The 15879-nt window shown below is 31.6% G+C and overlaps 1 protein-coding gene and 1 long non-coding RNA gene across 2 annotated transcripts; one reads left to right on the top strand and one right to left on the bottom strand.

Annotated features, from left to right (window-relative positions):
- Positions 1 to 39: 39 nt before the first annotated feature.
- On the bottom strand, positions 40 to 10002 carry LOC124943357 ((-)-alpha-terpineol synthase-like). The gene is made up of 6 exons (XM_047483872.1): positions 9724 to 10002; positions 1904 to 2016; positions 1497 to 1721; positions 965 to 1103; positions 569 to 751; positions 40 to 348 (listed from the first exon to the last, which is right to left on the bottom strand). The coding sequence occupies exons 1-6, from the start codon at positions 10000 to 10002 to the stop codon at positions 40 to 42; spliced, it is 1248 nt and encodes a 415-aa protein (XP_047339828.1).
- A 3948-nt stretch (positions 10003 to 13950) lies between these two features.
- Positions 13951 to 14652, top strand: LOC124941311. Its single transcript, XR_007099636.1, has 3 exons — positions 13951 to 14022; positions 14096 to 14194; positions 14541 to 14652. It is a non-coding gene; the product is annotated as an uncharacterized LOC124941311 (long non-coding RNA).
- Positions 14653 to 15879: the final 1227 nt, after the last annotated feature.

Genomic DNA, 15879 nt, shown 5'->3' with positions numbered 1-15879 from the left:
AAATTACAATCTCTCATATATAAATTTGGATAATTCACATCAATCAAAGGAAATCGGAATTGGCTCGATGAGGAGCATGGTGATTCGGTCCTTGTTTTTCCCTTTAATATTATGTCCATGTGCATCTCCATATTGATACATGTAATGAGTTGCTCTCGCAATGTTTGTTGTTATATCCACATACTTCTTCCCAAAAGGGCAATCAGGCCTTACGCTAGTTGTGTTTATTTTCTTCCATGTCTCTATAACGAGCTCTTTAATATATTGCTGAGCCGATTCTTCTGATGCACCAGTTTCATGCATATAAATTTGCACCGATTTGAGAATATCTCCTCGTTTCAATTCTTTCTACAAAGCAAAAATTAAAATCATAAAATAATCAAAGAAATATATATTAATTTGAACACTTAGATAAAAGTGTTTTTGATAACATCTACAACTTTATTATATATTGCAATGCATTCATAATTAACTATTCTTTTATATTAATGTAGAGTGACTTGCCTTTGAAGTTTCCAAATCGAGAGATCATAAAAGGCCATTTGATGATATCATGATAGTTTTTAACTGCTTCCAAACCCTCCTTAGTGATGGGATTAGAAGCAGAAATACAAAGAAAATATCCATGAACAACCATCATAGGAGTTGCACTAGACATCCATGCATGGTTTAAGTACTCATCAAGAGAAGGCACATGCCCTCCATAAAACCACCTGGCTTCTTTCATATAACACCCACATAAATCCGTCCACTGCATTGAATACAAAATAAGAAGAAATATATGTACACAAATATAATGAGCTATGTCATTTAATTAATCTACTTAGTATAAAAAGTCTTATATGTCCAATTGCACTTTTCTTTTTAAAGAATGAAACAATTTCATTCATGTCCAATTGCAATTATGAATCCAAAAACATGAATAACAACCTTAGTTGTAGAAGTTGGGAAGAAAGGAATGTACCGATTTGATGAGATAAGGAAGGGCGTTAACTCCAAAACACTTAAGAGCCTCATAGCCTAATTCATTGACAGAATTGACATTGCCAAGGAAACATATCTTCATATAGTCTGGCAGGGTTTCAACAAGATTCACGTCCCACCTTCCAGTTATAGTAACCCATAAATAACATAGAGAACCAAGTTTTCAAATCGATAATATTTCATTAGGTCATATAATAATTATGTTACTATAGTAATAGTATTGAATATGACTTCTTAAATTGAAATGATATTTGTCTATCAAAACAGCAAATAGCTAAGTTAGCACGTAACTACAAGTGTGCAACGTTTCAAGTTGTCTCAACTCCTTTGATCTTGAGTGTTGAGTGTTTTTCTTTCCCTCTTAATTAATAATTTTCACTTTTATCATATTTTCATTAACTTATGACACGTTTATGCGATTTTCGCGTTTACTATAGATGAATGAAAACAAATCTCACTTATCCAAAAATAACTAATATATCTAAGAATAAAATTGAGGACAAAAATTTAACCTGAAAAATGCATCAGTTAACAGCTCAAGTTCATCCAAAGTGCCATAGACATCATAAATATCATCAATGGATGTGGCAAGTTGGTTCACCCTTGTGGACATCCTTCTATAGTATTGAGATTCAGGTCTTGGATCATACACCTCTGCCAAGGACCATAAGTAACATTCCACCAATCGGTCCCTAAGGAAGGGCAATTTTTTACCCCATCCCAAGTTCTCCCACCATCTACAATATACATGTATTTAATTGGAGTTTTAACATTGGAAAGAAGTGTTTATGGATTTTGACATAAAATAATATTTGTGAATAATGAATGATCATATGCTAGGATTTCATTGTCTATGATGTCTGGATGAGAAGGTCACTAACTCAATTGGTTAAATAAGATTATAAGGACTCTTAACCACCTCGAAACATGTTTAAGGTCTTCTTGATGTATGGCTTGTACCATGTTGAAATCCAACTTAGCAAAATTGAGGAGTGTGAGATTCACATCTTCTTTCTTTCCATATGCATCTATGTGAAGGAATTGTGTCCTTTAATTTAATGTGCAATGACTAAACTTGGATAGGACAAATTAACAGATATAATTTAATCCGATTATTTTAGGAGTCGTAGTGCTTTGCTAGAAGCCAACTACGATTAATGGGGTTAAACCTATAACTATTGTAATCGGGTCCTATGAGGTCACACACTTAGAGTTGACCGACTAGATAAACGAGAAAGATGGTTAATTATTAATACATATTAGATATTATTAATAATAAGAAATATTATTTATTTGTGAAATAAAATAATATATAATTAATACATATTAAATATTATTAATAATAAGAAACATTATTTATTTGTGAAATAAAATAATATATAATTAATGGTTAATTATGGAGTTAAGATTGTGAAATAAAATAATATATAATTAATACATATTAGATATTATTAATAATAAGAAATATTATTTATTTGTGAAATAAAATAATATATAATTAATGGTTAATTATGAAATTTTATTTAATACAAAAGGATTCACTTATTTGCAAGAAAACGAAGTGAATAGAGAGAGAATTGTTCCTCTTTTAAAACGGCTTTTGTTATATTACGGTGAGAACTCCAAGAGGAAGAAATCATCTTTTAATCTAGCAATTGGATTGCTTCCCCTTTGTCTTTTTCGTCCTAGCAGTCGAAAGTAAAGAGATCTAGTCGGGCTTGTGTGGACCAAGTAGAGGAGCAACACGTGGGGCTCTCAACTATTCATTACTACCAGATCTGATCCGGTTCACGCATTAAAGGTATATTTCTATAAACTATATATCATGATTCTATCAATTATGCATGATCATATGATTAGATGTTTAGATTAGATCTATAAATTATTTCACTACGAACATTTAATTAACCTACAGTAGTATCAGAGCGCAAGGTTGCATATATTGAAAGGATCAATAAATTAACTGTTAATTTTGATGCGGATCTATATCGATGATATAATTTTACATAGATTAAGATGTAAAACTATTTTTAAGAAAATAAAAGAAATATTTATTTTAATTGGATTATATAAATATTTGGATCAAATAAATATGATATATTTGTTTTCTAAAAGTTAGGAAATCCCACTTATTAAAGATTAATATTTTTCTAGTATGGCCCAGAAATACGATCTGAGCATCGTTATGTTTTCTTATAACACGATCTACGTATCGTTATGTATTTTGTAATTTATTTTGATAATTAGATTATTATAAATAATTATGTAATACAAATAAGAACCATGAAGTTCAAGGATGGAGATCCATGAAGGGTGCAAGCATGGAGACCAAAGAAGTTTAGTTCTTTATATATATATTTTTTTTGCATCTTAGGGGCCATACTAGGATCACAATTTTCATTGCATTGTTTTTATTTATAATAATTTTCACTAATAAATAAAAGACAATCAAAACTTAAGTTCCTAAAGAAAATTGGGGCAATGCCTTTTCGTGTCATGACCCATGAAGTTTATGGTTTTAGTTGGATAGGTTTCGCAAAAGTGAGGGTGTTTTTCCTTAACCTTAGGCTTCTGAGGATGAATCTATACGGGGCTTCATAAACCTTGATACGGTTGTACCCAACAAGAGACCAAAAGGCAAAGTTTTGGATCTTGAGGCATGGGGATGAATCCTACATTGGATGTGGATCATCAACCAAGAATTATAAGAAGTTATAATTAGTAATTGTTACTTACCTTGAACACACAAGACCTAAGGCAGTGCAAAAGTACGTTGGGGATTGTCTGTAATGGGATCTTAGAATCATTTTATTAATAAGGGACTATAAAAACTTGAATAAAATGTGCATTCACTTATTTTAAATTGTTCAATTATAAGTATTTTGCAAATTTCAAAACATAAACTGATTTGTATGTCATTTATATTCTGTAGAATATGTCGAACGATAATTTGAAATTCTCTTTGTGCTCAATTGTTGATAAAAACAAGCTCAATGTAACGAACTTCCTTGATTGGGAAAGGAATCTGAGAATTATTCTCAAGTCTGAGGGACGTGAGGACGTCCTAACTACCCCTATCCCTATTGTGACCGGAACCTCATCAGATGAGGAGAAGGAAACATCAACTCGGGTGAAAACTGAAGCATTACCTGTTACTTGCCTCATGCTAGCTGCAATGGAGCCTGAATTGCAAAAGAGGTTTTTGCATTCTAATGCTTATACTATCATAATTGAACTGAAAACGCTGTTTCAGGATCAGGCAAGGATAGAGCGATATGAGACTCACAAGGCTATACTTGATAGCAAGCTTGTGAAGGGAAAACCAGTGAGTCCTCATGTGATTAGCCTGACTGGGCTTTTCAAAAGGATGGAAAATCTAGGGACCCCATATGACCAAGAGTTGGCCACTGATATTGTTCTTAGATCCTTACATGATGGTTTTACACCATTTAGAATGCAATACCATATGAATGGTCTAAAACATGATCTGAATGAGCTCCATAACATGCTTAAAAATGCTGAAGGCAATATTATCGATGACAAGAAGAAGGAAGTTCTAAATGTCAACAATGGGAAGGGGTTTAAGAAGGTGGCTAAGAAAAAGAACAATAACCAAGGGAAAGGCAAGCAAGTTGCCAAACCCAAGGGTGGTGAGAAGCCAAAGATGGCTGCTGATCATGATTGTTTTTACTACAAGGCCGAGGGACACTAGAAAAGAAATTGTCCCAAGTACCCAGAAGACAAGAAGAACGGGACTGTGAGTTCCACTTCAGGTGTTTATGTTATTGAGATTATGACAACCGATGTTCTCACATTAAATAATGGTCCTACTTGGGTATTAGATACTGCATGTGGTGCTCACATTATTTCATATGTGCAGGGACTTAGAAATAAAAGACAAGTGAAGAAAGGAGAGATAGACCTACGCGTTGGAAATGGAGTAAATGTTGCTACACTTACCATAGGAGATTTAAGTCTATCTTTACCTTCTGATTTAATATTAGAACTGAATAATTGTTATTATGTTCCTTGCATTACTAAGAACCTTGTTTCGGTTGCTGTATTACATTCTGAAGGTTTTGAATTTAGCATTAAAAATGAAAATTTTTCTGTTTTTAAGAATGATATTTTCTATGCGACTGCTCCAATGAGTAATGGACTCTTTGTATTGGATCTCAAATCAGAATTGTATAACATAAATAACTAAAGACAAAAATTAAATAGTTTGAGTGAGGCCTACCAATGGCATTGTCGATTGGGTCACTTTAGTGCGAATCGCATGAAGAAGATCCACTAAGATGGGCTTCTAAAAGACATGGATTTTGAATCCATTGATACATGTGAATCATGTCTGATGGGCAAGATGACAAAGTCACCTTTCAAAGGAACGTTTGAAAGGGCTACTGAACTATTGGGCGTAATACATACTGATGTATGTGGACCAATGAGCACTGAAGCTAGAGGTGGCTATAGATACTTCATCACATTTACTGATGACATGAGTAGATATGGGTATATTTACCTTATGTCACATAAATCAGAGTCCTTTGAAAAGTTCAAGGAATTTCAAAACAAAGTAGAGACTCAAAGTGTCAAGAAAATAAAAGCACTTCGATCTGATCGTGGTGGTGAGTACTTGATCCACGAATTTGATCATCATTTGAAAAACTGTGGGATAGTCACACAGTTGTCTACCCCAGGAACACCTCAGCTAAATGGTGTGTCTGAAAGGAGAAATAGGACTTTGTTAGACATGGTCCGATCAATGATGAGTTTTGTTAATCTTCCGGTATCCTTCTGGGGATATGCCCTCACTACCGTTGTACTTACACTAAATAGGACTCCGTCAAGAACTGTAAACAAAACTCCATATGAGATATGGACTGGAAATGTTCCAAAGTTGTCTTTTCTGAAAATATGGGGATGTGAAGCTTATGTAAAGCGTTTACAAACAGAGAAGCTTGCCCCAAAATCAGATAAATGCTTTTTTATAGGGTATCCAAAAGTAAGTTTTGGTTATTACTTCTACAATCCAACTCAGCAAAAAGTGTTTGTTGCAAGGGATAGTGTCTTTTTGGAAAGAGAGTTCCTTTCCAACAAGTCAAGTGGGAGAAATATTCATCTTGAAACAGTTCAAGATGATGAAGAGCAACAAACTCAACAACAAAATAACATGGATGATGTCGATGCAGAGATGATTACTTTTGAAGGCTCAGGGCCTCAGAACATCCAAGAACCAGAACAAGAGGATCTACAAACAGTTGTAGATCATGTTCCGGATTTAGTTGTTGAACAAGTTGAACCCACTCGTAGATCGGAAAGGCCAAGGGTACAACCAAGATGTTATGATGATTTCATCTTAAATGTAAGCCTTGATGTTCTTATGCTAGAACATAGTGAGCCTTCGACCTATAAGCAATCAGTGACGGGTCCAGACTCCAATAAATGGTTTGACGCCATGAGGTCTGAAATGGATTCAATGTTTGAAAATCAAGTATGGGACTTGATAGATTTGCCAGATGGGGTAAAACCCATAGGAAGCAAAATGGATTTTCAAACTAAAAAATGACAAGGATGGAAATACATCTGTTTACAAGGCAAGACTAGTTGCCAAAGGTTTTAGACAAATTCATGGTATAGATTATGACGAGACATTTTCACCAGTTGTCATGATTAGATCCATTAGGATAATCCTAGCTATTGCTGCATATTATGACTATGAGATATGTCAAAAGGATGTCAAAACCGCTTTTCTAAATGGTTTTTTGGAAGAGGATGTGTACATGACACAACCTGAAGGTTTTGAAGATCCAAATCATGCTGGGAAGGTATGCAAGCTTAAGAAGTCCATTTATGGACTTAAGCAAGCATCCAGGAGTTGGAATTTTCGATTTGATGAAAAGATCAAAGAGTTTGAATTCATTAGATGCGAAGAGGATCCTTGTGTTTATAAGAAGTTTAGTGGGAGTAAGGAAGCCTTCTTAGTCTTGTATGTGGATGACATACTACTTATTGGGAATGACATTCCGATGCTAGAGTCCGTAAAAGAATTGCTGAAGAAATGTTTCTCAATGAAAGACTTAAGAAAGGCCGAGTACATACTTGGAATTAAGATGTATAGAGATAGATCTAAGAGGCTTCTTGGATTAAGTCAAGGAACTTATATTGATAAGATTCTTAATAGATTCAAGATGCAAGATTCCAAGAAGAGATTTTTACCCATTCAACAAGGTGTATATCGCAGCAAGACGCAGTGTCCTAAAACACCTGCTGAGCTTGAGAAGATGAACAAGATCTCATATGCTTCTGCTATAGGATCTATCATGTATGTCATGGTATGTACACGTCCAGATGTTGCATATGCTTTGAGCATGTGTAGCAGATACCAATCAAGTCCTAGAGAAGCACACTGGAGTGCAGCTAAGAATATCCTGAAGTACTTAAGAAGAACAAAGGATGATTTCTTAGTATATGGGGAGATGAAAAATTGATCGTACAAGGCTATACTGATGCAAGCTTTCAGACTGACCGAGATGACTTTGAGTCTCAATCGGGTTATGTCTTTATCCTTAACGGAAGAGTTGTGAGCTAGAAGAGCTCCAAGCAAGGTACTGTAGCAGATTCTACAACAGAGGCTGAGTACATTGCTGCTAGTGAAGCAGCAAAGGAGGCCGTTTGGATGAGGAAGTTCCTAGATGAACTCATTGTTGTTCCTAGCATTTCAATGTCTATCGACATCTATTGTGACAACAATGGTGCCATAGCTCAGGCAAAGGAACCGAGTTCGATCTCTAAATCCAGACACGTTATGAGAAAGTATCACCTTATTCGACACATCATCACTATGGGTGATATTAGGATGTGTAAGGTGCATACTGATGACAACATTGTAGATCCATTAACCAAACCTATGCCTAGGCCCAAGCATGAGAGTCACACTAGGGCTAAGGGTCTCAAGCACATTGGAGAATGACTTTGAGTTTGCTTTTGTATTACATTATGTATTTATGAGTGTTAGACACCAGTTTTATGTTTGACTTGATGATTTTATGATATATGATATTTCATTCTTATTTATATTGTTTTTATCGATATTGAATAATATGTCCAAATAATTCATTATTAACAAATGGGATCACCTTAAGTGTTCTGATGAATGAAACCCCATTAAGTGAAATGAAGTTTTGAATTATTAAAAGTCTATAGTTTGAAATTATCAAATGGACATAGATGATTTTATAAGTTACTATATTGTAAGTTGACTGATAGCGTTAGGTTTCATGGGCTATAAGGACATGGAGATGTCTAGTCAATTACATATATGTGTATGGATGATACATGTAAGACTGACCCACCTTAAGACTCTCCAAAAGATATTGTAGAGTTTTAAGTTAAACCATGTTTAGTAGATTCCTCAGACATGAGTATGTTGTGGCCTCACTTGATGATTGGTATTTCTTTGACACTGTTAAACGCTTTCCGTAAAAGGGAGTTATAAAGGCAATAGTTGGGATTGCTAAAAATTGAGTGGGAGCCATAGTCATACAAGAATGGAGAAGTCCTCCTACTTCATGTATACTGTGATACATTGAACAGGAATGGTGTCTCGGCCACTTGAAGAGCGTGAACTGAAAATGCATGGCCATGCTCGGATGGATTAATATGAATCATCCGTTTAATTGACAGTTCAAACTCAGAGTTCAAGAAACATATTTGATAGAAAGGTATGAATGTTACCATATCATCAAATAAGACATTAAGAGACAAAGGTATCTTATATTGCACACTTGTTTAAGGACAAGTGGGAGATTGAAGTAATTGTGTCCTTTAATTTAATGTGCAATGACTAAACTTGGATAGGACAAATTAATAGATATAATTTAATCCGATTATTTTAGGAGTCGTAGTGCTTTGCTAGAAGCCAACTACGATTAATGGGGTTAAACCTATAACTATTGTAATCGGGTCATATGAGGTCACACACTTAGAGTTGATCGACTAGATAAACGAGAAAGATGGTTAATTATTAATACATATTAGATATTATTAATAATAAGAAATATTATTTATTTGTGAAATAAAATAATATATAATTAATACATATTAGATATTATTAATAATAAGAAATATTATTTATTTGTGAAATAAAATAATATATAATTAATGGTTAATTATGGAGTTAAGATTGTGAAATAAAATAATATATAATTAATGGTTAATAGAGTTAAGATTGTGAAATAAAATAATATATAATTAATACATATTAGATATTATTAATAATAAGAAATATTATTTATTTGTGAAATAAAATAATATATAATCAATGGTTAATTATGGAATTTTATTTAATACAAAAGATTCACTTATTTGCAAGAAAACGAAGTGAATAGAGAGAGAATTGTTCCTCTTTTAAAACGACTTTTGCTATATTACGGTGAGAACTCCAAGAGGAAGAAATCATCTTTTAATCTAGCAATTGGATTGCTTCCCCTTTGTCTTTTTCGTCCTAGCAGTCGAAAATAAAGAGATCTAGTCGGGCTCGTGTGGACCAAGTAGAGGAGCAACACGTGAGGCTCTCGACTATTTATTACTACCAGATCTGATCCGGTTCACGCATCAAAGGTATATTTATATAAATTATATATTATGATTCTATTAATTATGCATGATCATATTATTAGATGTTTAGATTAGATTTATAAATTATTCCGCTGCGAACATCTAATTAACCTACACTATGAACCATCTTGCCTCGAATCTTTGCATCGCCCAATGGAGAGGAACCTCGAGAGCGTGATTAACGAGCATCGCCAAAAATGGATTCTTTATTTTCTTCAAGTTTTCTTCTAAGTGTTTTGTAGAAAAGCCTCTCGCCTCATCCAATATACTCTCTTCCTTAGCTGCGAGAAACGAGGCCTCATACAAGGACAACAACCCCATAGTATCATTAGACAAAGACTTCTGAAAATTCCCATTTTTGTCTATAAATTTGTCAAAAACATCTGCAAAAGATGACATAGTTAGTCCACTCAATACCCTTTTAAATGTCATAAGAAGTTTGGTACCTAGTAAAGATTAGAATAAATTAGTGCCTTATAAATGAACCCAAAATAAAATAAGACTTAAAATATCCATTACCCTCTTTAATGATCATATCTTGAGAAAGATCACAATGTATATTAATATTATTTCTCTTGTTTTTATTCGGGTCCGTTTGTTTTAGTTTAGATTAATTAAAACAAAATGGAATAGGAAAGTCTTGTTTAAAGCCGAAAGGTTACAAGTAATCAAGAACTCTTTGGCCCCTCTTTCCACTTGCATGTTCTCCTAGCTTCAAGTCCCAAATAGGTTAAATTTCTCAGATATGAAACCCCAATATGGTGAGTTGGGCTACGATTAAGTATACCATTGATAATGGATATCCAGGATGGTTGACTTTACAACTTTTAAGAAACCGGGTTATAAAAGCTCTAATTTATGACTTTACATATATATATGAGTTTTGTGCTCTACCAATGAGCTAACCGCGTTTTTATTACTTTTTTTTTCTAAATTATGCTCGAAATTTTAAGCGAAAGTATTATCTTATGGTGAAGGATTAGTTAGGATAAGTTTGACCTTGGTCGGAGTGGTTCATTAAGGCAATTCACCCCACTACTCCTTATTTGGCATGCCCTAATCAATTTGTGCACATTTTGATAAAATCCCTTCCAACCCCTTTTCATTACTACTTTCATATTATTTAATATTTTACAAAAAAATAAAACGAAATGATTGTTTGTTTCTCGGTTCAAAAGATATGTTTTGAACAATCGGATGAGAATCACTTGAATAAATATATATTTTAAATCATAGAAATAAAATAAGACATTTTAATTAAAAGAACTTGACATGATAAACAAAATTGTGGATTGTCTAGAGTCTAGACACAAGTAAAAAAAAAGTATACTACTTGAATTGGAAAAAGAAAAGAATAAAAATGGATCATTTTATTTTAGTTTTGGATAGGAGGAGGTGGGTCTGCCTTAGTGTAGGGTATAACTAAACTTGTCTCAGGACGGACTCTGATGTTATGGTTGGCTTGGGAAGAACATAAATTAAAATGGAGGGTTATCTAAATATATATATATTTGTCTAACTTTTAAGTAGGGTTTTATCTGTGTTGAAAAATATGTGTACATACTAACAACAAATCTATATATATATATATAATTATATACTTAATTTTGAAAGTCCGAATTGTCGGGTCGAAAAATGTGGTTAATTTGGATATATATGTGAGAGTAATGAATATTTGAGTCGGATTCTGGGTTCACTCGCCCATAAACTTAAAACTAAAAATAAAAATGCTATAGGTATGTTTCGAACTCCCAACCTAACAAAAACAAATACAACTCTTTAACCAACTAGGTTAATTACACTTTATATTTTAAATTTAACACCAAATTTGATGAACGTGAGACGTTATAACAATATATTTTTATCCGTGTGCATCACACGAAAATCTTCTTAGTTGTTTTAACACTAGTGTTGAGAGAGTGCTCTACTAAATAAGTAACGAGCTAAATATGCGACTTAAGAGGAAGTTTTTTCTAGATTATTAATAGATAGCTAATACATAATATTTACCGCAACCTATAATGACTGTTTTCAAAATTCGTTGTAATGATGGTTCAACAATGGTATTAAGTTACATTAGTAACTGATATCGTTATTATAATTAGTTTAGGGTATGGTATCTATTTGTCTAGGTATCAACTATTACCATATGCTTTATCATAAATATTTTAACTTAAGCAAAAGGTTGTTGATTTATTATTATTATTATTATTATTATTATTATTATTATTATTATTAAAGGTGTCGATTCATTGATGAGAATAAGGATTAGGATAATTTCATAAAATATCCTAAATATTATGTGTTGGTATTCTGAATTGTTAATGTAGAGTACTTTTAAAAAAAAAAAAAAATTGGTATTTGATAAATGTACAAATTTTTAAAATTTTGTTATATTGGTAAATGCATAAATACTGAAATAATATTAATAAATTATATATATAATAATTATAAATAAATAATTACTAATTAAATTATCAATAATTACATTTTAATTTTAAAAATTAGATTCCCTTAACTATGATCAACTTTTCAGCAAAATTAAACGGTTATAAATATATTAACTAATCTTATTAAATTTATTTATTATCCAAACAAATTTGAAACTTAATCCTCAATATTTTTATTTAATGTCTCTGACCTTAATACATTTATTTTATTCTTCAAACCAACTTGATCTTAATTCAATTATAGAAACTTAATTTTTAAAAATGAAATCAAAATAAAATTAAACATTAACTAATCTCATTAAATTTATTTCATTATCCAAATAAATTTTAAACTTAATCCTCAATGTTTTTATTTAATGTCTCTGACCTTAATACATTTATTTTATTCTTCAAACAAACTTGATCTTAATTCAATTATAGAAACTTAATTTTTGAAAATGAAATCAAAATAAAATTAAACATTAATATTATTCAATATATAAATACATCAATATTTTATTACCATATATGAAACTAATTTGATTTCACTATAGAAGGCTTTATATTTTTTTTTTCAAAATAAACACATTAAGTCTAAATATATTTTTTTCGATATAAATGATATAATACTATTATCGTACCAAAATATTGATATACAGTAAATATTTAGATTGTTAAATATTTAGAAGGTTAAATATTTAAAATGTTAATATATATATATATATATATATATATATATATATATATATATATATATATAACCCCAAAATATGATTATAATATTAACGCATCTAATTATATAAAACTATTTATCATAATTGTTTTTAGGCCCTCTCACTTTATTATTTATCATCTTTATCCTAATTTTTTTTTGTTTTAGCTATTTAAATTCTAAATTGAGTCCTAAACTCTTTAGATGATATATATTTGTTTGCTTACAATTTATTATATTAATATTTTTGATTGACTATAATATTTTTAAGTTTATAATTAGTATAAATATTTTAATAAAAAACACAATATTTTATAATGTTAAAAATAAGAATGACTTAAATCAAATTAAAATAAAAAAATATATGAACCTATTTAAAAAAACCCTCCAAGTAGTCTAGAGTTGGTGCTGAATTAGGTTTGTTGAGAAATTGAGAAGTAATATATATATGTCCTATTTGGAAATGTTTTCCTTTGGACAATTTTTAATTTTATTTTATTTAAAAAATATATTTTTTAATAGTTTATTAGATATTAATTTAAATAAAAATAATATTTTTGAATTTTTTTAAGTTATGTATATATATTAACAAATATAATTATATTTGTCCTGTAGTAAGTTGAGTTAAGTTTGAATAATTTATTTTATTTAAATTATATATATTTATTAATATCTTAGTAAATTTTTTTTTTATAATTAATAATATTCTAGATATATTTTTAAAATTATGTATATATTAAATTTTTTGTTTAACTTTAATTTAATTTTATTTTTATTTTGCGAGCAATGGACCAATAATATCTCAAAAACAAAAATAGGCCCAAACCAATTCAAAGAGCCCATTTCCTTTTCATTCTTCGGATTAGTTCGTGCCTTTTGGCTTCTCTGTAGACTAGACCTATCTTCTCCACTCTCTCTCCAGACTTCGGACCGCGCCAGAGCAGATCCACGCCGGTCGCACACTCGAACCTTGATAGCACAACTCAACACTCAGGAGTCTGACAACCTGATCATTGAAGCTATGTATTTTGTTTCTTTCATTTTTGTTTTGAATGTTGATGTGATGATAAATCAGGTTAGGAAAGAAATTCCTTGGTGTTATGTGTGTCAATTTTCTGTTACTGGTCAGGTTCATTAGGGTTATTAGAACTTTAGTATTTTAGCTCTTTAAAAGACGAGACAAATTTTCTTCTGTTCATGCTGTTTTTCAAGGTCCTGTGAATGTAGAAATTTTCTTGATCCTCTACAGAGAAAGCCGTTCTCCAGTGGGGTGTCAACGTATGATTGATAATTTATATATGTTTTGTTATTTCAGTTTATAGAGAACCTCACTGTAGTTTCACAATTGTAGATTGGGATGGACTTTGAAGGAATTAGAAAAGCTAGTTCTATCCTCCAAGCATTTACATTCAACTCGGAGAAGAAACGCGGAGGTGTTGCATTGAAGCTGGTAATACAATATAATGTATTCACAGATAATAATTTGTTAAACTACAAAGTAGTGTTAAACCTTCATTATTATACGCATTCCTTTGAATCATTCTAAGTATCTCTTAGGGTTTTGATGCTGTCTTATGAAACTATAGATATATAGGGACTTGAAGCTTACTCTTAGCATCATTTTTACACATGATGATGATATAGCCTTTTCATTTGTGATTGTGTGATCTTAATTCTATTCCTTTTTCAACTTCAAGTTGATACAAATAAAATTGGTGGACTTAACTAAGATGTTCCTGATGCCTTCCACACTTCAAATTTAACTCCTATCTTGTGAAAATTTCTGTTGCCTGCAGCCAGAAGTTTGCGTTGTGTTGCGATTGCATACAGACCTGAAAATTTCGAAAACATCCCACATGTTGAGGAGAAAGTGTCTACTGCGTTGTGTTGCTAGCCACTGTTGGCCTGAAGGTATTATTCATTACTGGTGTGCATCTAGTCTACCATAATTTCTGTAACCAGATGTCATATTTCATGTTTAATCATATTAGCATCTTGATCTAAGTCTCATCACTAGCTTTTTGTCTTTTAGCTCGAAACTAAACTAAATTATAATATGAAGAAGGCTATTGCGTAATTGATTGATCAATGCATGATCCTTGTCGACCTGGTGTCAGAGAAGCTGTTTGTTCAGAACTTCCAACGAGAAAATCTCCTCAACTTGAAGCATGAAAATCCCGGCCATGCCAAACAATTGAAGAACACGCTCATATTCAACCAAATTGGAAAAACTTTTGAAATGGTTTATGTGGTGTCCCAGATTGAATTATGTAAATCAATCTTAACACTGAACCTGCCTATAGAGACACTAATTTAGTATAATAGAATATCAGTGAATTTTGAATTATTGGCAATGATCCAATAGCTCATTTGCTCATATTTCTATCTTCCACCATGTATGTTTTTCCAGATATGTAAGTTGTAAAAATGAATTTATTTTTGTCTATTCAGTACATTCATGCGGTTTCTGCTAGAGGAGTCCATTATTTACATTGACCAGGGCCAATTCTTCAAGATGTTGGCTTTTATCTTCTTCTGGTTGGCCTGCTATATTGCTTAATGTTTTTTTTAGTTTTATATAAGAATGATTGCTAAATTGTTGCAACTGTTTTCCGTTCTATTTCAGGAACTTGGACAGGATAAAGCTTATATAAGCGAGGCTGTATTCAATTCTGTCTTCACATCCTTTTTCCTGGTATGGTTCTACTATTATACATTACTATTTGCTTTAATTTTTGGTGCTGGCTCATTCGTGTTTCTTCTCTTTGATATTTGGGATGCAGTGAACTTTTCATCCTTTTATCTTCTAGAGCAAGAAGATCTATAGGGTTCTTGCTTTTTTGAACAACTTCACAAAAAGATAATATAATAAGACCAACAACTTATTACTAATTTCTTGGATTCTCTCCTCATTTATTAGTAGATTGATAGATTGTTGATAGATTATTGCTGGCTTATTATTACTTTTTTGTGCTTATGTCTGAAACTATCAGTGATAGAGACATTGTTAACTTCCAAATTTGGACGATTTTCTAGAAAATTACATTTCTCAGGAATGAACATGAAGTTCAGATAAGAGCTTTAAGTTCTCAGAATGAAGATTAATGCAGGCAACTCTAGGAAGAGCTGGAGATC

Source organism: Impatiens glandulifera, chromosome 6, assembly GCF_907164915.1.
Source record: "Impatiens glandulifera chromosome 6, dImpGla2.1, whole genome shotgun sequence".
Lineage (NCBI taxonomy): Eukaryota > Viridiplantae > Streptophyta > Magnoliopsida > Ericales > Balsaminaceae > Impatiens > Impatiens glandulifera.
Note: the sequence above shows the minus strand (reverse complement) of the source record. Positions and strands in the feature narration are given on the sequence as shown.